The sequence below is a fragment of the Hippopotamus amphibius genome, chromosome 4 (genome assembly GCF_030028045.1).
Source record: "Hippopotamus amphibius kiboko isolate mHipAmp2 chromosome 4, mHipAmp2.hap2, whole genome shotgun sequence".
In the NCBI taxonomy this organism is placed as follows: domain Eukaryota; kingdom Metazoa; phylum Chordata; class Mammalia; order Artiodactyla; family Hippopotamidae; genus Hippopotamus; species Hippopotamus amphibius.
Window position 1 is genome coordinate 121,794,123 of NC_080189.1, and position 24,200 is coordinate 121,818,322.

At 40.3% G+C, this 24,200-nt stretch overlaps 1 protein-coding gene across 3 annotated transcripts in view; it reads right to left on the reverse strand.

Annotated features, from left to right (window-relative positions):
- Positions 1–24,200, reverse strand: part of NEBL (nebulette) — a 349,181-nt gene that overhangs the window by 15,711 nt on the left and 309,270 nt on the right. The window contains exons 20-27 of one of the 3 annotated variants that reach the window (XM_057731782.1): positions 21,598–21,690; positions 20,224–20,316; positions 18,830–18,926; positions 18,529–18,530; positions 17,475–17,579; positions 16,332–16,503; positions 15,087–15,179; positions 13,914–14,063 (exon numbers count right to left, since the gene is read on the reverse strand). In XM_057731782.1, the coding sequence (XP_057587765.1) occupies positions 13,914–14,063; positions 15,087–15,179; positions 16,332–16,503; positions 17,475–17,579; positions 18,529–18,530; positions 18,830–18,926; positions 20,224–20,316; positions 21,598–21,690 (805 nt within the window). The remainder of the gene's footprint in view (positions 1–13,913; positions 14,064–15,086; positions 15,180–16,331; positions 16,504–17,474; positions 17,580–18,528; positions 18,531–18,829; positions 18,927–20,223; positions 20,317–21,597; positions 21,691–24,200) is intronic. The other 2 variants (XM_057731780.1, XM_057731781.1) reach the window with 2 other exon arrangements.

Consider the following 24,200-nt stretch of genomic DNA (forward strand, 5'->3'; position numbering starts at 1 on the left):
CACAGTCGGTCCCTCTCCTTATACCTTGTGGGGCCCTGTGCCTAGCATGTCACTTGCATGAGTTGGTGGAATCATCACCATTTGACAGCTGGTAAATGCCCATTTTACAGACAGAGAGTTTGAAAGTTAGCAAGATTCAGGAACTTGGTAAAAAAAAAAAAAAAAAAACAGAGCTACATAGGAGCTAGTATTTAAATGCCAACAATCTGACTCCAGAAACCAAACTCCAGGCTGTACCACACCAAAATGATCACGGAAGAAATGACAAGATAGCATGAGATTAATTTTACACAGAAGCATTGTGGATTCAGAAATGTGCAAGAGTGCTACGGTCTGGAGAGGAGCTTCCAGGAGTGGGGACGACCTGACCTGAAGTCGGAAGGATTAGCATCAACCCTGCGCTCCTGCCGTGGGGCTGACAGGAGTGAGGGGGCGGGAAAGAAAAAAGAAAGAGGCTTCACCGGGAGACGTGCAAGGCAGGCTTCTTATGCTCTCAGAGGCAACTCTAGTCGTCACCAACTTTGTCGTGGTAAACTCTGGGGTACAAACCCCACAAGAAGTCTCCGTGTCTGTGGGTGCTGAGGCGTGCCAGAGCACCCCTGGAAGGACTCACAGTGAGAATAACGCACTCATGTTTGGAAAAGCGAGCTTAAGTCACAGACAGTAGCATCACTTCTGAGGCTCTGAGATTTCTTTCAAGGGTCCTTTTGGCATCTGGTAAGTGTCTGGAGTGTGTGTGCACATGTTTAATCTCTGTTTCTTCTTCCTATTGCCAGTACCATCCTACGTTACCCAGAGGGCTTGTCATTCAGTCACCTCATCCTCTATGAATAATTCCAGGTCTATGTTCGAATCAGGTCTCCTAATACGAATCGACCACGTTCCCACTGAGCAGAGAAGACCCCCATCATGACGCCACCTGACAATTTTCAAAATCACGCTGCAGAAACGGCCTGAAAAATGTTATTCCCCCGAGTCATCATCAGCACAGCGACAAGCTCTACTCCCACAGACATGCAAAGAATCTAGCTGAAAATACAATCAAGTCCAGGAGACCATTTAACCATTTTCTTCCCTAAACTTAAATGACAGACTTATAATGTTGCTCCAATCAAATATAAGTTGACTATTTAAAGATTCCTAATCATCTGTTAACTACAAAGGAAACATATACAGATTATGTATTTTTCAGAACCATGCACACACACATTACATTTGACCATTTCATTTATATATTTGGCTTAGCTGTCTCAAGTAAGAACTTCTAAAATATTGTTTTGGGACTCTGCAATTCCTAAATGTTGAAAAAGACACAAAATTAGTTATGTTTTATACTATCTGACAGTTACACTTAATTAGTCTCAAAAGCCAGAAAAGCAATACGTTTTGATTTCAAAGCTAACTTTTATTCTCTAGAAAACGTAAGTCTGCGAATGTTCTCTGACAGAACTGAGCTAAGACGTAATGTGGTTTGAATAGAAGTAGAGCGCTTTGGATTGAAGAATATCTGTTATTTTGCTTCAGAATAATCTTGCCAATTTATTCCTATGTTTAGATTTGAATTTCAACTTGCATAGTTTTTCCCTCAGATTTATTTCTAATTTTTAGCTATCGAAGCCAGAATAAACTCCTCAACTTGTAACCATGACCCAAACCACAAATACGAGCAGGTCTGTCACAGATGGAAAAGGAAATAATTTCTGCCCCAAATTAGAGAGTCTTTAATAACATCCTCATGGCACAAAACCCATAAGGCACGTACCTGTGTCTACAGGCACACGCACACGATCCCCCACAACAAGACAAAAAAGAAAATAATGGGATGTACAGTATGGGTATGTATGTGGTTTCCTGACAAGAACTATATAACTTGGGGCAGTTCTTTGATAAGATGAAAGCAATAAAGAACTTAAGGATAGCAGGTAGACAGGGACGCTGTTTCCATTTAGGTAAGCCCTACCACCGAGACTAGCTTTTGCACACAAATTATGCCATGACTGAAGAGTCAGCTCACAGCAAATCCCAATTTTCCTCAGTGACTACTACTGCTGACATTGTGTAAATCAATCTTACATAGGAAGATTCATCATCGTGCAAGTACAATGAAAGAAAATCCCATTATACCATTGAAGAGGCAACTCTAAACACTTAGTGGATCAATATATGGAATATATTCTTGAAGACTTAAAACTGGACTATGCATTTGCTTTATTCTCGTACTAATCAATTCAGATCCTGACTCTCAGGGAATATGATCAGTCCACAGGAGTTCTTGAATAGTTTTACATTAGACTCCCTTAGCGACCAGCCACACTAAATATCACATCTAGACACGTCTCAGTATTCCCTTTGTGAATGAGCAGGCATATTTGTTTCAACCAATGAACATTTAAGAAACTGACTCAATGTGTCCCTGACATGATCCAAAGACAGGGAAATGTGGGAAAACGAGTGTTAAAGGATTGTCTGGATTTCCCAAAGCCCAAGCTCTAAGTTCAAGGTAGGTGGCGGGAGCTGAAGAAACAGGCAGGTATGAAGAGTCACAGTCAGGCAGGAAGGTGATCAGAGGCACACAAACACAAGGACCTTGAGACAGGGTCTAGGAAAGGGCTTGACAGACAGACTAGTAAACCAGTTCTATACACATGGGTCAGGTATATAGCATAAGGTAAAGATCAAGAACCAAAATGTCTGGGAAATGCAGCATGGACACGTCAGGAATATTTCGGGGGAGGGAGGAGATCAGACAATAAGAGACAGGGCATCTGGTCACAAGAGAAGCAGCACACGACAACAAGCCCAGGCAATAGGAGCTCAATGAGCAAATGAAAGGCAGAAACTCGACACATCGCCCAGCTGTATCAGCCCGTGGACATTTTAAGCAGTTCCTGTAAAGCTGGGATCCAACCCCATGACCTACTAGCCTGGGGCTTGGGGCAGGAGGGTGTGGGCACCTGGATGAAATAGGAAGTTGGGGGAGAACAGGGACATTCGTGACTACAAAGATAACACTATGACTTGACCGTTTTGTGTGTAAGACAGAAACGTAAATATACGTGGACACTCCATCTATTATCCAACTTGGACATCAATTTTGACCCATAAAAATCCAAAATGACTTCTTCCGTCTTTATTGCCAATGTTTAACAATACCTAATCACAAACAATAAACAAAATAATAAAAAACCAAGCATACCTATTCTCTCCTTCACATAAAGCTCTTCCAAAGTTTACTCACTTGACACATATGCCATAGCCACATTTATATCCTTCCTGATGATCAAAACTTCTATTTTTCCCAATCAACTCAGCTTCACAGGAAATATATTTTTAAAGTTTTATTGTTTGCTACATTAAGTGTCAGATGGTTCCCCTTCAGACACATATGGAACCCTTTGATTTAATTTTGGCAAATCAATGAAAGACACATGTGCATCTTGGAACAAGTGCTATTCATCAGTATTTGATCCTTTCCCCAACTTCACACTCAGAAAAGGAAACTTATGACGTTTCTTTCATTCCAAGTCTATTGATGCTAAGAATATGAGTTTCTCTAAGGACTGCAAGTTCAATCAGAGTCCTGAACCTTTTTTGGGGGGCGGGGGGAAGCAACAGAACTAATAGTTTCTAACAATTTACACTGTGTGCGTTTGTGCTTGGCTAGATGTACTGACTAGATGGCTAAATATAATTATGTCATGTTCTACTAACTGGATTTTATATTATAAAGGAATCATTCGTTTTCTTATAGAGTAGTTTCATCACAGAAATTTAGTATTTCAATCATCAACTCCTTAAATCTTCCTCAGCTTAAATGAAGATACTAAACCATCACTTTTTTGACAGATGCTAGAAAATGTCTCAAATTCAGATCAGAAATAACACTCAAATACAGAAGGGAAATAATACAACTGGGATTCTCTTATTGAATGTATTTACAGAAGTCAGGCTGGGAAGGAGCTGGATTTTTTTCAGGGGATTGGGGGTTGTCAATCACTAATCAGAAAACTGAATTAGTGGCGAAAACAGAAATACTGGGTAGTTTACCTCAAATGACGGCAAAGAGTTTAAAATCCAGAGTGCATTGTCTTGTAGGTTGCTTGGTTATCTAATTTTAAAATTGCTCATCACTGAAAGCCAATAACATGAACTTGGGACAGAATGGCATCTATAAATCATATGACATAAATCTTCAATGGGAAAAGAGAATCAACAGAAAAATTAATGTGAATACTGGGCAAAGGACTGTGACTTTATGGACACTATTCATATTAAAAGAGATCTGGAAACACTGCTGGTTCGATGCATATCCACCCCTTTCAAAACACATTAGGAGTGTATTACTGTGCCTGCGTGTAACATTTCTGTTCCCAGTTTCATGGCAAATTTAGCTTTTCCTGATGGCTGTTGTCCTTAGGCACTGAAGGCAGACCTAGCAGTCCTCACCGAGCCTAGGCAAGCGATGACTTGCTCTTGTGCTTCACTGAGCACCCCTAGTCCTGTGCCAGGCACTGGCACACTCAATGCTCTGTCTCCATGGAGTTCATGATTGAACAATAAACTAGAGTACACTGAGACAGAATCCATAAAAGGTATGAACTTCAGAATTCTGATGGGCACTGGGACTTCCCAGGTGGCACAGTAGTTAAGAATCTGCCTGCCAATGCAGGGGACAGGGGTTTAATCCCTGGGCCAGGAAGATCCCACATGCCTCGAAGCAACTAAGCCCATGTGCCACAACTACTGAGCCTGCACTCTAGAGCCCGAAAGTAAAACTACTGAGTCCGCATGCTGCAACTACTGAAGCCCGTAGGCCTAGAGTCCGTGCTCCGCAACAAGAGAAGCCACTGCAATGAGAAGCCCTCGCACAGCAATGAAGAGTAGCCCCCACTCAGCAATGCAGCCCCCCAAAAAACAATTAATTAATTAATTAATTTTTAAAAAAAAGAATTCTGATGGGTACTTCTATTCTATTGAGTCCCTACTGAGGAAAGATGCCCTCAATAAACAAACAAAATACTGAGAGAGAAGTATTTATATGAGAACGGAAGTATTAATGTAGGAATAATTTACTGATTTCTTGGTTATGAAAAGTCATTAGCTGACTCAGGTTTTGTAATAAACATAGGTTGAAATATTACATTCTGGTGATACATCCTACATGACTTCTTTTTAAGAAATTATAAGGAATATTATTGCGCTGTTACACTCAAGTCAAATTAACTTTAATTAGACACTAATAAATTAAAGACATGTCAAGTTTTAGTGATTTAACACATGCAGCAAAGCTGTTTATTTTAAAGATCAAATTTAATTTGACTATATTTTATATATTCAACAATATTTACTAAGCATCTAATACAAGTACTGTTCTAGGTGCTAGTTACAGAATAGAGAACCAAGCAGACAGAAAGACTCTGTTCTAATAGAGTTTATATTCTGGGAGAAACATAGACACTACACAAACAAACTAATACATAATGACATGTCAGGTAGTAAAAAAAGAGTTAGGAATCCTACTCAGAAGTAGGATTGCTGGAACATATTTGCAACACTTTGGAGAACCTCCGCACTGTTTTCCATAGTGGCTGCACCATTCTACATCCCCCAGAACAGTGTATAAGAGTTCCAATTTCTCTACTTTGTCACCAACACACCTTTTTTGGTTTTGGTTTTATTTTGATAATAGCCATCCTAACAGATGAGGTGATATCTCTTTGCAATTTTGATCTGGATTTCACTGATCTTCAAAAGACATCTGTGGTCCCTTGTTCACTACGGCAAGACACGAATGCAACCCAAATGACTATTGGCAGGTGAATGGAAAAGAAAATGTGGTATACATGCACACCGGACTATTATCCAGCCTTAAAAAAGAAGGAAATCCTGCCATTTACAACAACATGGATGAAACTACAGGATATTACACTAAGCGAAATAAGCCAATTACAGAAGGACAAATACTACATGATTTTACTTATATGAGGTAGCTAAAATAGTCAAACTCATAGAGCAGAGAATAGAATGGCAGTTGCTAAGGGTTGGGGGGTTAAAATGCTCTTTCCTTATTTTTACTGTTAGGTATTTTCTATTTTCTTTCCACTCTTGAAAAGGAAATTTTCTTTCTCTTTCATCAAACCTGCACCTCGCCTACTTTCCAACACCTCTTTCAATATTTACTTCCCATCTCCCTCATCCTCCCAGTGTAGTAAGTGTAGCTATGTTATTCCAACTACTAAATGCTAATCACAACTGGGATATCTGTTATATATGTGTGATTGAAGCCACTAGATTATTTTGAGCAAAGATGTAACGGGATCGGGTGCAAGCTTTTAAAGGTCACTGGCAGCCAGATGGAGGGCAGACGGATGGGGTAAGAACGGAATTACAAAGACCAGGAGCTGATTTCCGAGATCTCAAGGAGACAGGATGGTGACTCACTTGGGGTGCGGTGGATGTGGTGAGAAGTGGCTGGATGAGGGGCAGATACATTTTGAAGACAGAGTGGACAGGCTTACAGATGAGTTAGATGTGAAGTGTAGGAGGAAGAAAGGTAACAGGGATGATGCCACGGTTTTTGCCTGAGTATTAGGGTGAAGGATTGTGTCATTAGCTGAGATAGTGAACAAAGGCAAGAACAGATGTTTGTTTGTTTGTTTTGTGGGGAAGATAGGAAATAAGATTTTGGTTCCCGACAGAAGATTTAAGATGCCTATTAAACATCCAGCTGTTGGCTATTTTGTCTGCAGTCTGGGAGTCGTTAGAGTAGGAAGGAAGGTGCTTTGGTTTTGGTGTTTCTGCTCTTCTACACAAGTGACAAATGTCAACAGTAAGAGCGGTTGTGAAGTTTGAAATAAAAATCCACAATGCTGTCTCTACACTATTAACCCCTCCAAAAGACTGATAAGAAGGCCTTCTGATCATTTGATGCCCAAGGAGTCAAGTCTCTTGGTAGAGTCTAAATCATCCAATGCAGACTGGATGCTTGGACAAGACCCAAGAGTGGATTAAACTTCTTAGACAGAGACTCAATTACCTACCAGTCTAGGTAACTGGTCCTCTAAATACCCTCTTAATCTCCTGCATGATAAAGCCCAAAGAAAAATGCCCAGAAATTATATTCAGCGGAACCCTGTCTCTGAAGAGACAGTGGCTCAGCGCTGCCAGCGCTCTGGTTCTGGCCTTTCTCGGCTCATCTCCAAGACACACAGCCCCTGGGCTCAAGATATGCCAAAACACACCAGGTTTCCAACGTGCTATGTTCTCTCTCCTATGCTACTTTCCTGACTAAAACACTTCCTTCCTATTTCTCTGCCTGGCGAATTCTGACTCTCTATATTACTCTATCATAATGCCTTCCTGAGCACATCGGGTCTATGCATCTGGTTCACCCCCTAGAATGCAAGTTCTCTGAAGACAATAACTATACTTTTTATTTTTGTGTTTCCGGCATCTCACACATACGGGAAATCCTGGATGTTTGGTGAATAAACAGATGGCGTTACGGGTGTTTACCAGGGCTCCTGGCTACCTATCTGGTGCAATGCCCCCTTGGCACGCCTACAGACAATATACTGAGAGTTCTGGGATGCACTGAGGCATCTCTTGCAACCTAACCTCTTTTGAGGACATAATACGTGGGATGGGATGTTATAATCACAGCCCAGCTGGGGCTGTCCTAGAACTCAGAAACTTGTTTTCCATCAGTTAAGGCACGATTAGGTCATCCCAGTAAGACTCTTTCATAGCAAAATGGAAAAGTTCACAAGGTTGGAACACTGAGAACGTCTGCTTTGAAAAGCGCATCTGCTTGTCCTCCCCATCACACTCCCATCCTCTTTAGGCTCCGGAGGAAAACAGAAACACATAAAATACCTGAAGCAAAACTGAACACAAGTTCAAACTGAGAAGGGTAAACACTTGGTGAGACGGCAAACACATAAAAATACCAGGAATACAAAACACTGTAAATTAAGGAAAACCAAAGAAATACAAAGCAGCACCAGAAGGCAAATGCATGTTGCCCGCAAGTGACCTAAAGGCAGACACAAAGATCAAAGAAAACCTCGCAGTGAAATAAGCAGAAACCATCAGGATTATTTCCACTCAAGGAACTGTGTGTCAAATGAAAACAAGTTAACCTAATCTAATACCAAAAGGCAATAAAGATAATTTCAAATAATACTATTCAAGAATCAAAACAAAATCAGATGAAATTTAAATAAAAGCCTCCTTTATTGAAACAAAGTAACACAGTAGAGATGGAAAATGCAAACCCTTTGGTAATGTCATACCTCAGAATGTAGACTGAAAACTAAAGAAAGCCCAAAATAATCACATAAGACAATGAAAATATTCAGCAATCAAAGCAAGATGGGAAAATATCATGAGAAATGCATAACTAAAACAATGATAAAAACATAAAGGAGAAGGCGTCTATGTTAATACTTGTGAAAACCAAATGTGAATGATGGAAACTTTGTACTTCTGCCTCAAGGAAATGAGCTGATTGTTTAACCCTCTGTCCTAACAAGCTGAATTTCCTGTAACTCAGAAAAAGGACCCTGAAACTATGACTCTAATAACTTCCCAGTCATTTAATTCACAAAGTAAAACAGGTCACCTTCGGGACATAAACACATTCTCATACGTAGAAAGAAGAGAAAGAAAAAAAAAAGCATTTAAATTTATGGCGCTTAGCTTAGGAAATATAAAATATCCTAGAAAAGCTACTTGTTCTACATCCTTCTTGTTACAGATGTGGAATCCGAGCCTGATAAGGTTAGGCGACCTCCCGAGAACCCAGACCAAGCAGTGGGCAAGCCGCATGAAGTCCCCTGCCACCCGCCCCACCCCCACACCGTGTTCTGTCCACTGCAGAACGGCGCTACCCCCCACACACCATCTCGACAGCAGGGAGACTGCCCCACATTAAAGGACACCTTTCTGGGACATAAAACATTTTATTGTATAAAATTCTAATCTAAATGTAAAGAAATCAATAACATCTGGAAGGAAAAAAGATGGCATCTCTAAATACAGTCTCTTTCTTCATCTTACCACGAACAAGTATTGTTCTAAAATTCTTTCCAATTTCTAGAACAGTATTTAAACAAATGCATATGATTAACTAAGGACACTAAAGGTTTTCATCAAACAGCTGTCATCACCATGAACGTTTCCTCCTTCTACGGAGTCACTCAGCACCTCTTCACCAGGGCCCAGCATAGTACACATTTCAAAGGGGACCCCAAATTTCAAAGCAACCAAGACATCATGGATACTATTTCTTTTGCCTCTCTACCAGAAAAGAAAATACCCTGGGAATGTTTCCACTTTAGGGTTTTTTTTTTTTTCAGTTATGCTTTAATGTCACTGAAACATATCAAAACATCATCAAAACAAAAATGGAAGAATTTTCTTGAAAGCCTTCACAATAGAATTTTATTTTTTAAAAAAGCTTACATGTATTTATATATGCAGCTCTAATTTTTAAGATATTAATTTTTGGTACACCTACAACTACTACAATGTATTACCCTAACACACTGTTGTATGACAACTATATCTCAATCTGTTTAAAAAGTGAAGTGGAATGCATGGAAAAAGTACTAATTTGACCATTTCATTCATTCACCAAATATTTGCTGAGTGCTTATTCTAAGAGCTGGAGATAGAGTAGTAAACAAAAGAGCCAACATCCCAGCCCTTTTGGGACATCTATCCTAGTGAAGCAGAGACAGACCAGCACATAAACAAATAAATATATCTCAGGTGGTGCTGAGTGCTATGAAGAAACAAAGAGCAAAGAGTAAAGGGCTAGACAGAGCGGGAAGAGGTGCTGTTCTATCTCTGGTAGTAAGAGAGGATCTCTCTGATAAAGTGACGTCTGAGCAGAAACATGGATTAAAATGGGTCCAGGCAAGAAAATAACTTGAGTGTGGTGGGAGGGGGGTGTTCTAGGCTGGGCTAACAGCAGGTGCAAAGGCCCCAGGGTGGGAGCTTTCTTGGAGGCTGTGAATAAAGCAGGGAGACCAGGATGGCGGGAATGGACGAGTCTACAGAGAAAGGCAGGAAATGGTTCAGGGTGGCAGTCGGCGCCCATATCAGATGAGGGCCCTCTACACAGCGGTTAGGGTTTGGGTTATACTCAGAATGAAATGGTAGCAGAAGAATGACGTGATCTAACTTGTGTTTCAAAGAGATCCCCCGGCTGCCAGGTGGAGAACAGACCAGGGCAGAGGGCTGGTGGCTCAGGATGGCAAGAGCAGAAGCAGGAAACTGGAAGCTTCTGTGATGACCCGAGGGAGAGAGGGCAGCAGCTGAAACAAGTGGCGGTGAGGGTGGAGGTGGGCACAAGGGGTCAGATTCTGGATGTATTTTTCCCGGGAGAGCTGATGAGATTTGCTAATGGTTTGGATGTGGATGTGAGTAAAAGACAAGCATGGAGGATGGTTCCTAAGGGTTTGAAATCAGTAACTGGAAAGCTACAGTTGCTACTTAGCAAGCTGCCAAGCCCAGAAAAGCAGCAGAATGCTGTGGGGGAAGGTGGGGAGTTCGCTTGGGACTTATTAGGTTAGATACATCACTGATTGTTTGAATAAAGACATAAGGTACCAATCAATAGAATGTGAATTGCTTCACTTAAAATAAATAAAATTAGCAGCATATTCTCAGGTATCCTAAAATCTTTTTGAATTAACCCAGATTCCCCGTGGGTATGCCATCACTTGTGTTACTGTTATAAAACTTATTGGTACACCTTTACTTTTGCTTCATCCTTCAATACCTAGTTTCCAAAATTGGAAATGTCACCAAACACAGGCCTTGTAACAGGTGACTGAGAATGACAGGTTATAAATGCCTCCAAGGAGTCAGCTTTTCTTACAAGGTATTAAGTTACTGAGACACTCCTTTCCTGCCAAAAATCTCCCCCTGACACCTTTCATGGAGTCTGAAATTCCTTCAGTTTAAAAAATGTAATCATTCCCTCTTAACTATGTAATACTCTTCCCCAAATTCTTGTATAAGTGCAAGAATATTGATGCGTACTTTCTTGTAAGGGAGACATTTTCTTATTCGGTTTGGCATAGTGTCACCTCGTGCTAGAAATAATTAGAAAGAAAGGAGTGGTGCCTTGAGAGGAGAAAGAGGAGATAAACCAACAGCAGTGAGTTTTTAGAGGAGCCAACGGAATCCGAGACATGTGAACTTGGTGTGGGGGGAGCTGAGGAACCTGGGGGAGGGGTCCCGACCTCTCCTTCTCTGCATAGATTCATCCAAGACCTGATCACGGACACAGGTGATGACTTCCGCATTTATCTGCAGTGCAGCCTCCTCTGGGCTCTGACTGCCTGCTCGACGCCTCCATCTGAACGTCTCTTTGATGCACCACTCCTGTGCTCTGTTCTAAGAGAATTATTTTCCCAAAGCCCCTCTGGCCTAGTTAACGTCCATTTAGCATTCACATCTCAGCTCAAATCTTCCTTCCCTGGGGAAGGCTTCCCTGACATCGAGGCCAGATGGAGCCCCTCCGCCCCACCGTGGCCCCCATGCCCTCCCCTTAGAGCACTTACTCCGTCCATAATTATATATGACTTGGGTGAGTATCTGTTCAACGTCAGGGTCCCCCCCACCCCCACCGACTCCAAGTCCCTTAGAGCAGATGCATATCTCTGCTGCTCACTGCTGTATGCACTGCCAAGCTCTTGGCTGGTGTACAAAAAGCACTCAAACATGTAGAGAATAAATGAATGAATGCTGTGCTTGTGTGTACAGACATGAAGTAAAAAGGTCCCTGATGAAGCAAAGACTCTAAGGCGCATAGCATTTGGGAGAGACATCAGCTTCACTACGCTGAACTGAGTAAAGTTAAATAAGGTTGATAGAAATGTGGTCTCGTATTTGCTTTGGGTTTTATTTATCGCATCACATGTCAACATGATTCTGTACCTCTAGAGCCACAGAGGACACTGAGGGAAGAAATCAACAGCCCTAAGTCCAAAAAAAAAAAAGTTACTAAATCCTTTGTTAGATAAGCAGACACAGAAAGGGGAGCTCTCTCATGTCTATCTTAGTTACAAGAAAGCAAAACTAGTTCATAAACATTTCATTAGAATCAGACAGGAAGGAGACCCTTAAAAACTTTCTACCAAAGATAGAATCTAAAAAAAAAGGGGGGTGGGGGGCTGGGGGCTTCCCTGGTGGCCCAGTAGTTAAGAATCCGCCTGCCAATGCAGGGGACACAGGTTCGATCCCTGAGCCGGGAAGACCCCACATGCCTCGGAACAACTAAGCCCGTGTGTGCCACAACGACTGAGCCTGTGCTCTAGAGCCCATGAGCCACAACTACTGTGCCCACACGCCACAACTACTGAGTCCACGCGCTGCAACTACTGAAGGCTGTGTGCCTAGCACCATGCTCCACAACAAGCCACCGCAATGAGAAACCCACACACCACAACTCCAGCCCCAACTAGAGAAAGCCCACACAAAGCAACAAAGACCCAATGCAGCCAAAAACAAAAACAAACAAACAAACAAAAAGTCAAATGCATAGAAACAGATGGTAGAATAGTAGTTGCCAGAGGTTGGGGGGGGGCGGGTGGGCGATGGGAAATACAGAGAGATTGGTAAAAATTTTCAGCTATACAAAAAATAAGGTCTAAGGATCTAAAGAATAACACAGTGACTACAGTTGATATCACTGTACTGTATACATGAAATTTGCTGAAGGAGTAGAACTTAAGTGTTCTTGCCAAAAGAAAAAGCGATAAATCTGTGAGGTGATGGATGTGTTAACTAACTAGGTGGGGAAATCCTTTTACAACGTATACATCAAATCACTACAATGTACACTTTAAATATCTTACAATTTTATACACCAATTATACGTCAATAAATCTGAAATTTAAGAAAAGAAAAACCTTTCTACCAAGCTAGGGCCAGTCTGAATGTGTAATTTAAGATGTATTGACTATAACTGATTTTATTCTCATAGGTATGGAAAACACCTAGGAATGCAAAAAACAATTACTCACCAATTACAAGATATTTCATAGTTTCATCAGGTCTTCAGTCACACTATTTTTCCCCCAAGATGTAAACTGCTCAACTTCAAAATCTCCTGCCTTAGGGATTTCAGCCCCATGGCTTTGGTTGAAAAGGAAATTCAGTTTTCCTTTTGTTCTTCTGTGCTCACTCCTCTCACCCCTCCCCACGGCACTAAGATGTGGCTGTACCTTAGTCTCAGCCTTTAATAACAGCTTTATCAGCAGGAGTCATTAACATTCAAAACAATTTCAACTACCAATTTCCAGACCTAACCCACCATCTTGGATGCCAAAGACAGAAGGTAGAGGAAAACGATGGTTATATAAAATATAGAGAAGGTTATTAACAATCAACAGTATTTTCCATTAAAAAAAGAATCTCCTATCCCAAGTACATACCCCATTTCTTTTTAGAAAGATCTAACTCTGACTGCAACTGTATTGTATATCAATATTTAAACACACAAATTCATAGCAACCTCTTAGCCACTCAAATATAACTGTAAGATTGATTTTCCTTAATGGAAATCAGATACAAACTCTGTAGAACTCAAGTTTCCACTCTGGCTGTGTGTATCCATCACATACAACTCCTGTGAAACAGACTCATGTAGCAGATCCCAAGACCCTGTTGTCATTAGAGATCCATTTGTGGTGAAAACAGTGATGTAAGACAGGAAAAACAAGCATGCAAAAATGCAAATTAGTAGTGTGGAAAAAAAAAAGAGACTCAACTTTCTAAACATAATTTAAAATGTTCAAATACACCCAGGCCAAATGTTTGTGCAAAGTGAAGAATCTGTTAAAGACACACTCATGATACGTTAAAAAAAACTTCTAAGGGTGGTTAATGTCTGATACCTCCTTCATCAGATGGCCTTGTTACCTCACTGCAGCATGAAAAGCTACGGTAAATCTCGGATATTTCTGATTTGTCATCTCCCAGACCTGTACCAAAAGTACTGCTCGAATGAGATCGAGACCGTTGTCTCCTATAATGATTCGCCTTTTCTGTGTTGGAGGGAAAATATTTATACTTGTGATTAAGTGACTTGAAGAACAAAGGAAACAAAAAAGTTACTTAAAAATTTAACAAGGAAGAAAAATAATCCCTTATTAAATTACCATCCAAAAGCTCAGGTAGTATAAATTCTAGTCACCTATTCCCAAACTTCAGCGCACATTGTGTCAATTATATAAATAACTTAATGATCATTTACACTCATTTTTTGTCTACATTTAAAGGAGAGATGAGGGATGGGAAATTGACAAGAACTAAGAAAACACTGGCAAACTAGTAAATTTCTTTCAAACAAAAGGTTTGGTTATAAATAAGTCTTTGCAAAACATATCACCAAGGATACAGCATTTGTTGCCTTTTCTTTATTTTTAGAAAATTAAATGACAATCTGGTGGATTGTGTGGATGACATTAACTATACAAATATTAGAATCCCCACTTTGCCTTGGGCTTTCCATTCTGTTAATGTCAACAGTTAAACCTGGAGTAGAGATCGGGGCAGAAGAAGACCTAAATGATATAATGATTTATAGTTTTAAAATAATTGCATAACTATCAAACCTTTGGTTTGCTAAACGTGGTCTGAAAGTCTGAAAGGCCAACCCACACTATCACTATACCCAAATATCCAAACCATTTGGTTTTTGCTTTTAATTCTAAACATGCAGGCTAAGTTAAAAGTCACATAAATGTCCCTTGTAAATGACACATTCTGCATTTTATAAAAACCTCTAAAAGCAAATTCACTAATAAAAAGGAGATGTAAGTTCTGACACCTTTAAAATAAATCTAGAACAAACTACTCTAGGATATATTAAAAAGTCCTTTTGCAAGTTTTGTTTTCATAGATGATTAATGGTATATCAAATCACAGGGCAACTTTTTCGGTTTTTCGCATCCCAAACTTAAAAATTTAATTACACACACGGCACAATGAACCTCCGCAGCTCATAGTATCTTCGCTTTGAGGACAAAACCACGTAAATGGGGAGGAACTCAAAATGCAGGCAGTACCAGAGAGCATATGCAGACTTCTAGACTGAATATTGTCTTCCAGGGGATCAATGTCGAAGATGGAGCCAGGATCTGTGCGCCAAACTTTGAGGTCTTTTACCAAAGGAAGAAATCAACAAATTAAGAATGAATAAAACAAAGTCAGTACCCAAGAGGGTCAAGCAAAGGTCTGAAAGGGGCGTATACAAAAAAGCAAGCATGTAACCGGCAAACCCACTGTGCAGCAGACTTTGGAGGAGAACGGAGGGAGAGCCACACTCACAGGATTTGCTAAGAAAAGTTTGTGATCACATTTAAGGTGCCCAGTTTATTCTTCATTGACCTTCCACGGGGAGCCTGTGAGTCATCACCCAATACACGTGCACACCAGACAGCTCCCCGCATCCCTGAACCCTCAGCACCGTGCTCTCCACACACTGAAACAGGTAAAATGTTGGGTTAAAACTCCTGATTAAGGACATGTGAGTAATTCACAAGAAGCAACTAAAAGGTTTTTGTCTAAGAAAGCAAAACAAACATCAAAAACTCCTCCCCCTACAACACACACAAATGTTGAGCAAATTGAAAAATCAGTAACTTCTAGCCCTGCCTTAGATTTTAGTATAAGCCTTACTCTCTCTGTCACCATTCAACACTAAGTTCCTAAGACTTTCCCGGGCTGGCAAGAAGAACAGCAGGATGAGAGGTTCCTTCCTCTCTGATTTGTGAGACTTTCAGACAGCTCTCGATTCTCCCAGTTCAGAGAGCATAGTGAAAAAAAAAAAAAAAAGAAAGCTATTCATATTGTGGAAACCATCATAATCTCTCTGGCATATCTACTTGCGGTTAAAGGACCTAAACGGGATTACTTCTGTTCTATCACCCATGCAGACAATGTCTGCAGTATAGTTATTGATCAATACATAAGCTAAACAGAAACAAAGTGATTGTTCAACCCTCCTCCTCAGCCATGTCTGATATTTGGGCTGCTTCCCCGCATAACAATTAGGAACACTCTTAAGACCAGAAGGTTATTAAAGACAGAGAACGTCCAACAACAGAATGGATTTGCAAAGGGATGCAAAGGCCATGAGTCCCATCCAACGTGGTGCAAACACGAACACTTCGCCTGTGGTCCGCTTTCACCTGGGCACCACGTCAAGCATTTGAGGAGGCGTCTGATGAATAAGGAAGCAAATTCTAAAGGCAGGGCAAGCACCATCTTTTTTGACTGTGCAGACCTGCCGAGCAGGCCCGTCCGCTTACCAACAATGATCCCAGGTCTCCTGTCCATCTCCACGATGTGAGGATGGACACCTTTATAGGCGGCATCGCTCACGACCTGGGTGTTCTTCCTCACTCGCTCTGTCACAGGGTCATCCACAACAGGAGTAAAGCCCCTTCCCTTTGTCTTTTCAAAATCTTCATGATATTTCACCTGAAAAAGGGAAAAACTATATTAACTCAAACTGAAATTTCCTGATTGTTACACAGCTCACAAAATTTTGATATAATGACAGTTGTCACTGTACTGGCTGCATCTAGATTATTTTCTACATAGATGTATCTTTTCCAATTATCCCAAAAATAATGTCTGAAACTTCAGTTTCCTAGCATTGGAAATCAAGTGCTGACATTTTCACAATGTTTTTCATCGTCACGGTTAGCAGCTTTTTAAATATATAAAACTGTATATCAGTAAGAAGTGTTAAAAGATATATTTTAAAAATCCTGGTTACTTCCTAAAATGTACTCACTTCGGTATAAATTAATTCCCTCTCTCTTAAACTTTAGTATGCAATACAATTTAAAATAATTTCTACAAAATTATTCAAGAAAGCAATATAATTTAAAATTAGATTGAGTTACAAATAATTATATATATAGTTTTTGTATATAATTACAAAAACATATATATATTCAAAACATATGTTTTTTTATGTTCTGAAATTGGATTAGGGTGATGGTTGTTCAACTGTAAATTATACTAGAAACCACTGAATTGTATACTTTAAATGGGTGCACTTTATGGTATATAAAATATATCTCATGAAACTGTTTTTTAAAAATATATATTTTTATATTCTTTAAACATGTAAACACACCAAACTCCATCTTAACTGAAGAGAAGTCCAAGCAAATACCTTTCATCAAATGCATTTGCAGTAGTAGTCATGTTAGAAATAAAAAACACAGTCAAAAAATCACTGAGAAAAAGTATTTTATTAGACTAAATATTTCCATTACATTTCAGTGTGATTAGAAAGCTCCCCACTAAGGACGGGCCCATTGGCCTTTTCATGCTTTGTTAGTTGTCCAGATTAATGGTGAACAATGCCATCAGTGCACTGGGTGGTGCCGTTCCTTAGTATGTTTTAGTCACAGATGGAGGACCTGGTTGGACCCTACCATTGAAATATGATTTTGAGCTTCTTTGACGTGTCTGAGACCAGGTGTATCTAAAATCAGACTTGGTCTACCTTTCATCTGTTTCTGGTCCTGGGTATATTTTACCTGCAAAGTAAATAGTAGAACATACTTAAAACTAAGAATTATAATAAAAAAAAATCACATAATTTTTTCAAGCTTTCCAAATGAGTAAAACATATACCACATATTCTGAAATACTTCCCAGGTAACTTGTTCAGTGAATTACATTTTGTTCGAGAATAACAATCTAAAATTGTACTCTCAGTGGTCTCCTTTAAAGGCTGCAGCAAAGATGACCTAAATCTCTCTACCGACTGAAAACAAATGTGTGAGTGACCACCATCCACTAACAGTCAGTCAGTAAAAGTGGTTATCACACTTAAACAGGGAAAATCCAAAGCTAAATGGAGGCTAAATTAATTTTTGTTTATTTCCCCATTTCCCGCCGTAACACTGAAAGAATGCATACCGAATATCCCTCTATTTCCTTTTATTTGCCCTCTGCAGATGATAAGAATCAATAAGTAGCAAATTTAGGTTCCCTCCAAGCAGCCAGAGCTTAAAGGTAATTTATGTAGAATACCGTCAGCGTCTCCGGGCTGTATTTCTACTCTGTAGAAATGCCACTAGAGAGCTGCACATGGGAAAACCTAAGTGCTGATTCCCAGGCATAGAGTTCATTTTGACATCTGACCATTAGGACACTGCTATCTGTGATGCTGATTATGTATAAGGTTAGGATATCAATTACTGCAGACCTGAGGGCATATGTGCGTTCAGCACAGAAGCCCTGGTATTTCCTAAGAGAAAGCACACTCCCCAAATAAGACACTGACATGACACCGTGGGACTTTAAAGAGTTACTGAATTCTGGGTGAAGTATATTTAAAGTTTTCTTTTTCCTCTAAGTCCTTATTCTGGAGAAATGATTCAACTCTTTATTTTGTTTCGCAGAAGAGGATTTAACAATCCACATTCAATGGAATACATCTGTAAAATGACAACTGTTTAACTTATGCATCAAAGACTTTACTGCTTTCAAAGACACTGGCTAAAATAACATGAATCATTGTTTAAATGAACACAATACAGTTTAAAACGAAACTTTAAATGTAAGTGTTGGCCACATCTGGAAACATCAACGAAGGGCTGCAGGATAATGTAAAGTTAGACAGTGGCAGCTTTTGGAAGTTATCTGAAATAACATGTGTACTTATTGCATACGTTACAAAGGTTTCTTGGGAACTGATTTTATTTTCACAAGGAGAAAATAGGTCTGCAAGTAAATAATAAAGGACACGTCCTTTGTGATTGCCCCGAGTGAATAAAACAACTTGCCGAACTAATATTTTCTTGATTCTTCTTTACTCTTTCCATTTCAGGAGTTACACTTAAAGCTGTAGCTCTTGCCAGCTGACCTTTATAATAAACCTATCATTTTGGGAAACAAAAAAGTTGAGGACTGTGAATCAATTCAACTAAATAAGAGTCTCATAGTACTTATTTTAAAGAGCTAGCCAAGGAAAGGAAGCTATGGGGAAAAAAAAGGGATGCTATCAGAGGTCTAGTCATATTTAAAATGCATGCATCTTAAATCATTCTATTTTAATTCATCCCATAGCAGTGAATTGCTGTGAATGAAATCACAAGGCATGAACTCATTGTATGGGCATACCATCGGTAAAGCTGTAATAAGCATTTTATCACAAAGGAGTATGGTATGAAATGTCTTCATGGATATTACTTTAAGGTACTCTTACCCATACAGAATGCTGCTATACTGTTATGGTTTCTTAGTAATTAACTGCGGCAGAACTTTTGCCAGAATGCCTAAGTAGTAACCAGGGTCATCCGTGAGGCCAGCGTGTTTCCCACTGCTCCATCCCTCCTCCTCCACAACCATGTTCCCTTTCGAGAGTAACGGAGTTACATCAACTGTGACTCTGAATATACTGGCAAAAGGTGAGCATCTACTTCTCCAAAATATAGCTGTCAGGGAAAGTGCTAAACAAGAAACTGCCTTTCCTCTACAATCTGGTCAAAGGACTTTACAGATCTGAAGAATAAAAGATTTCTTTGAATCTAATAGGTTTCCAAATTTCCTCTTCCAAAGAACCCAATTTATATGTTAATGACTTCAAAAAAGGATTCTCTCAGCAAACTGCATCCATGGATTACATAACAGAAAGGAGTTAGAACAGGCCAGGAGTCGGTGTCTGAGTAAAAACTGACAGCCCCTGAACAAGGGCCCTGAAAATGGATGTGTCCCATGTGACCTATTCAGCCAGGCGCACTTTATAATTTTTCCCCAGCATCATCCAAAAATAACGTGACAACAGCTGGGAGTGGGAGATGGGGCTGGATAGGCTATAGAACAAGAAAAAAAAATGTAGGAAAGGGAGTGGTAAAGCTTATTTGTAGGGCCAAGATGCCAGGAGCTGCCATTGCATCCCTTTGGGAACCACAGGAACCACAAGCGTGAAGACCAGGTAAGAGGGATACACAACAACCTGTAGACAAAATCACACCGCAGTCACTGGGAACTCTGAGCAGGGAATGCCTGGCTGGACCCACAATACCTAAGACCCTGAAACTTTTCCAAAAAATTGGGCAGTCAATTGAGAGCAGAGTATCAACTCAAGGTCTTGAAAACTTTGTAAACACAATCCCTCACTGACATGTTGACAACAAGTCTGCTCTCAGAAGAAAAAAGTTACTAAGATCACACATTGCTGAGGTTCTTCTGGTTTTCTTTAACTCTCTTCAGCTCTGGTGGATCGGAAATTGCAGTTGCCTGTTTAATCTCTCCTCTGTACTTCACCTGCGGAGGATACATAAGAATTTTAACAAATAGTAGCATGCTCTCCACCCGAATGCCAACAGAGATTAACCCTATTTTTTTCCACATTTTTTTCCACAGTAGATGTGTGTTGTCTACCTTTGAGTTCAAATCTACACCTGGATTCTGATTCTTCTGACTTAGCAAGCACACAGCGTTGCTTGCACCTCTTAAAAATGATTTTTTAATAAATATTTTGCTGTTCAATACCAAAATTAATTGCAAACGCCACAACTAAAGGCAATGGAAATATAAGGGGAAAACACGGTAATGAAATCATCACGAGAGAACTATGGTGAAGTAGCCAAGGCAGCCTGGGAAGGTCATTTACTCCCATCTGACCCTGCAGCCTCCACCCTCAAAGAAGCTGCAGACCCCTCGCTCCTACCACCATCAGGGAGATTGTGAGGATAAAGAAGCAGTGATCAGCCTGATTTTCTCCTCCACCTGGGAGAACTCGCTCTTAAAGTCTCTCAAAATTACCTGTTTCAGAAGAAGAAGGTTATTGTGAATAATGGTAAAAGTTCCATAAAAGGGTCAAAGGATGGGAAAAATAACTATTGGGGGACACCTCTGAAAGAGATTTCTGAATTCAGGGAGGCCTGGGTTCAAATCCCAGCTCTGCTGTCACGAACCATGGGTTCCCAGCATGTTGTCTGACTTCTCAAGACTTAGTTTCCCACAGTTAGAAGTCACAGCAACAAATTGCGCCGACCTCATGGATTCAGCACAGGGTCCACGTTACAGGAACCTCATGGTTGTTAACTACCACTGCTTTATTAGTAACAGATTGCTGAATGATTGCACAGTGTGTTCTGTTATAAGGTTCCCTGCCCTGACATTATGTCTTAGAACCCCAGTCAAGCCAGGTCCACTTTTGCCTTATGCCAACAAACAATCTGTTTTCTCAGATTGACAACAGACCCACTACACTGCTCCCCAGGTCTCAAAATCTGGATGCAGTTTTAGAGCTTTACCAACTAAACTATGAGGTCTTCTCCATCTTTGTGTACCAGTGACAGGATAACGCCTGGCATGTTGCTTAATGAAGATTTCTTGAGTAAACAAGCATGGCTGATGGCAGCAAGACAGTCCCCCATTTCCTGGACTCACACGAGAGGTCCACGGTCCATGGCCCTCAATGTGTGACTGCGGAAAAGGAGCAGTCAAGATGCACAGGCTCTGACGCTTTTCAGAAAGCGTTGGGAAGGATAACATTACATAAAGTTTGGAAAAATATAAGAAAACACAGAAACAACTTGCCGTGCTCAGCTGCTCCTGGTTTCTCTTCACTCTCTCCATCTCTGGTGTGGTGCTCACTGGGGTTGCTGTGTGGCATTGCTCTCTGTACCGAAGCTGGGATGCAAGCGCAAGACAGAGTTGGGGATACGGGAAGGAAGTGTGGGCTAGCACACTGCAACTGATTAAAAGAAACGTCACACAGGGACTGAGCATCCATTGGTTAAAATCTTCGTTAGGATTTTATAGTGAAATATGCTTTGCGAATAGACTTCATCACGGTGATCCCAGATCTAAGCTTTTTCTTGCCCAAATGTTTGGAATTCTACCTTGGGTTGTTATTCTTCAAACTGTGTCATTTATTGGTGGCCTCTCAGAGTTTGATCTTGTCAGTAATGATAAATGATCCCTTCTGGGAGTTCATTTCTTCATAGCACTGAAGCAGCATTACCAAATGACCATTTTATATTTAAAAATAAAAATTCTGCCCTCTTGTCATTAGAAAGGAGGGTTACGCCAGTCCTATGCCTGCACCTCAGTGAGTGGCTTGTCACTATATAAAGAAACCCTAAACCTCAAAGTTTCCTTCTCTACCAAGTTCCAACAATGGAAGCCCACACTCTGGCTAGCTGTATGGAGATATTTCCGACCGACTGCATAGAGATGCTCTTTCTTAGCTGTGGGACCAGACCCAACACTTGCGGTCAGTTTTCCTGGCAATTCCATGACACCCCAGGAAATAAATGAGGATCCAACACAGAGAACTAGAATGGCGTGTCCATATCACATGAATTCTTGACACGTAAAAGGAAAACTAGAGGTTAACATCCCTTTATGAGGAACTCCACATGGACAGTCTTAACGATTTTTTGGAGTTTAAATTTAGTATTAGGGGATTTTTTTTTTTTTGCAAGACATCACAAGGCCTACAGGGACTGCAGATAAAACGGACTTGAGATGTACACTCTCAGCAGTGCATGTGCAAGTGAACAGATATGTGATAAGCCTGGAAAATAAATGACAAAGGGTCAGGTCCCTGCCCGTGTAACTTCTTTCCCTGTGCGTTGGTATGTAGTTTGAGAGTTTAGCCAGATTTTGTGTCAGATAATTGCCTAAAGTGAGGAGAGGTCCAGTGTAATCTCTATTGATGGCAGGATACGAAGAAAGACTACTCTGGAGAGAGCTCAGGGGAGGAGAATCTTTTGAACAGCGTTACTGTTGTAGAGAAATTGTTGTAGCCGATTTCTAGTGGACATAAGTTTGGGGACATAAATTTGACTGGGAGACTCTTCACGCCTTCCATTCATCCACTCACAAACATGCTGAGTGCTTTACAGGCAATATCTCACTTAATATTCTAGTCCCTGATTTCTAGATGAGGAAACTGAGGCTTGGAGAGGTTGGTGGCTTATGAAGGTTAAACAGCAAGTAGGGTCTGGAGCTGGGATCAAACCAACAGTCCAGGGCCCACGTTCTTCCCCACTACTCCACTGTTATCCAAATTTCCACCATGTACACACCACTTCCCATACGGCATGCCAGATACCACCTGTGCTGTGATTTATAGTATTTTTTAATTAAATTAACTCATTATTATTTTCAAATAGTTATTTTAAGGGACTGTTATGTTTCTATGATAAATTGAAAACTAGTAACTCTTCTTTTAGAAAAAGGGACACATTATGACGATCTCTAGGCCATACTGAGTGAAGTAAGCCAGACAGAGAAAGACATATATCATATGATATTGCTTACATTGGAATCTAAAAAAATGGTACAAATGAATCTATTTACAAAACAGAAACAGAGTCACAGATGTAGAAAACAAACTTATGGTTACCAAAGAGGAAATGGAGGGAGAGAGAAATTAGGAGATTGGGATTGACATATACACACTACTATATATAAAACAGATAACTAATAAGGACCTACTGTATAGCACAGGGAACTCTACTCAATACTCCATAATGACCTAGATGGGAAAAGAATCTAAAAAAAGAGTGGATATATGTATATGTATAACTGACTCACTTTGCTGTACAGCAGAAACTATTCCTATATAGCAGAAACTAACACAACATTGTAAATCAACTGTACCTGAATAAAAATTAATTTTAAACGAAGGGACGTGTTAAAAACAATTTAACCCCTAAGTCAAGGCCTGAGCATCAGCGGGCCATCATCTACATGTGAATCATCCTGTCAGGACACTGGTACTGCCAACAGCCTCCTCACGGCCTGAATTATGATTTTGCTCTCCATCATCTTTCTCCTGCCATCTTCCACCCCAAGTACTCATCACATGAAAGCTTCCCCTCTTTGAGCAGATCTCGGATCCCGAACACATTGTTTGCACTGCCCAGAGGGCCCTTTCTCATGAAATCCGCCCTAAACTTTTATTATCCCTTCAAGATCTAACTCAAATGTTACTCATTCTCCAAAGGCTTTCCTCTTTCTCACTGACATAGCCTTCCTTCTCTGCATTTTCTCCAGCATTTTGAAAATGGAATTATTACTTAACATTGAGATATTGAATGTAAAGAACTCAAAAAGCGTAGTAAACACTCAGTAAATATTAATTATTGTTATAACACTAATGCACAATCTTTATTCATTCCCACAGCTGT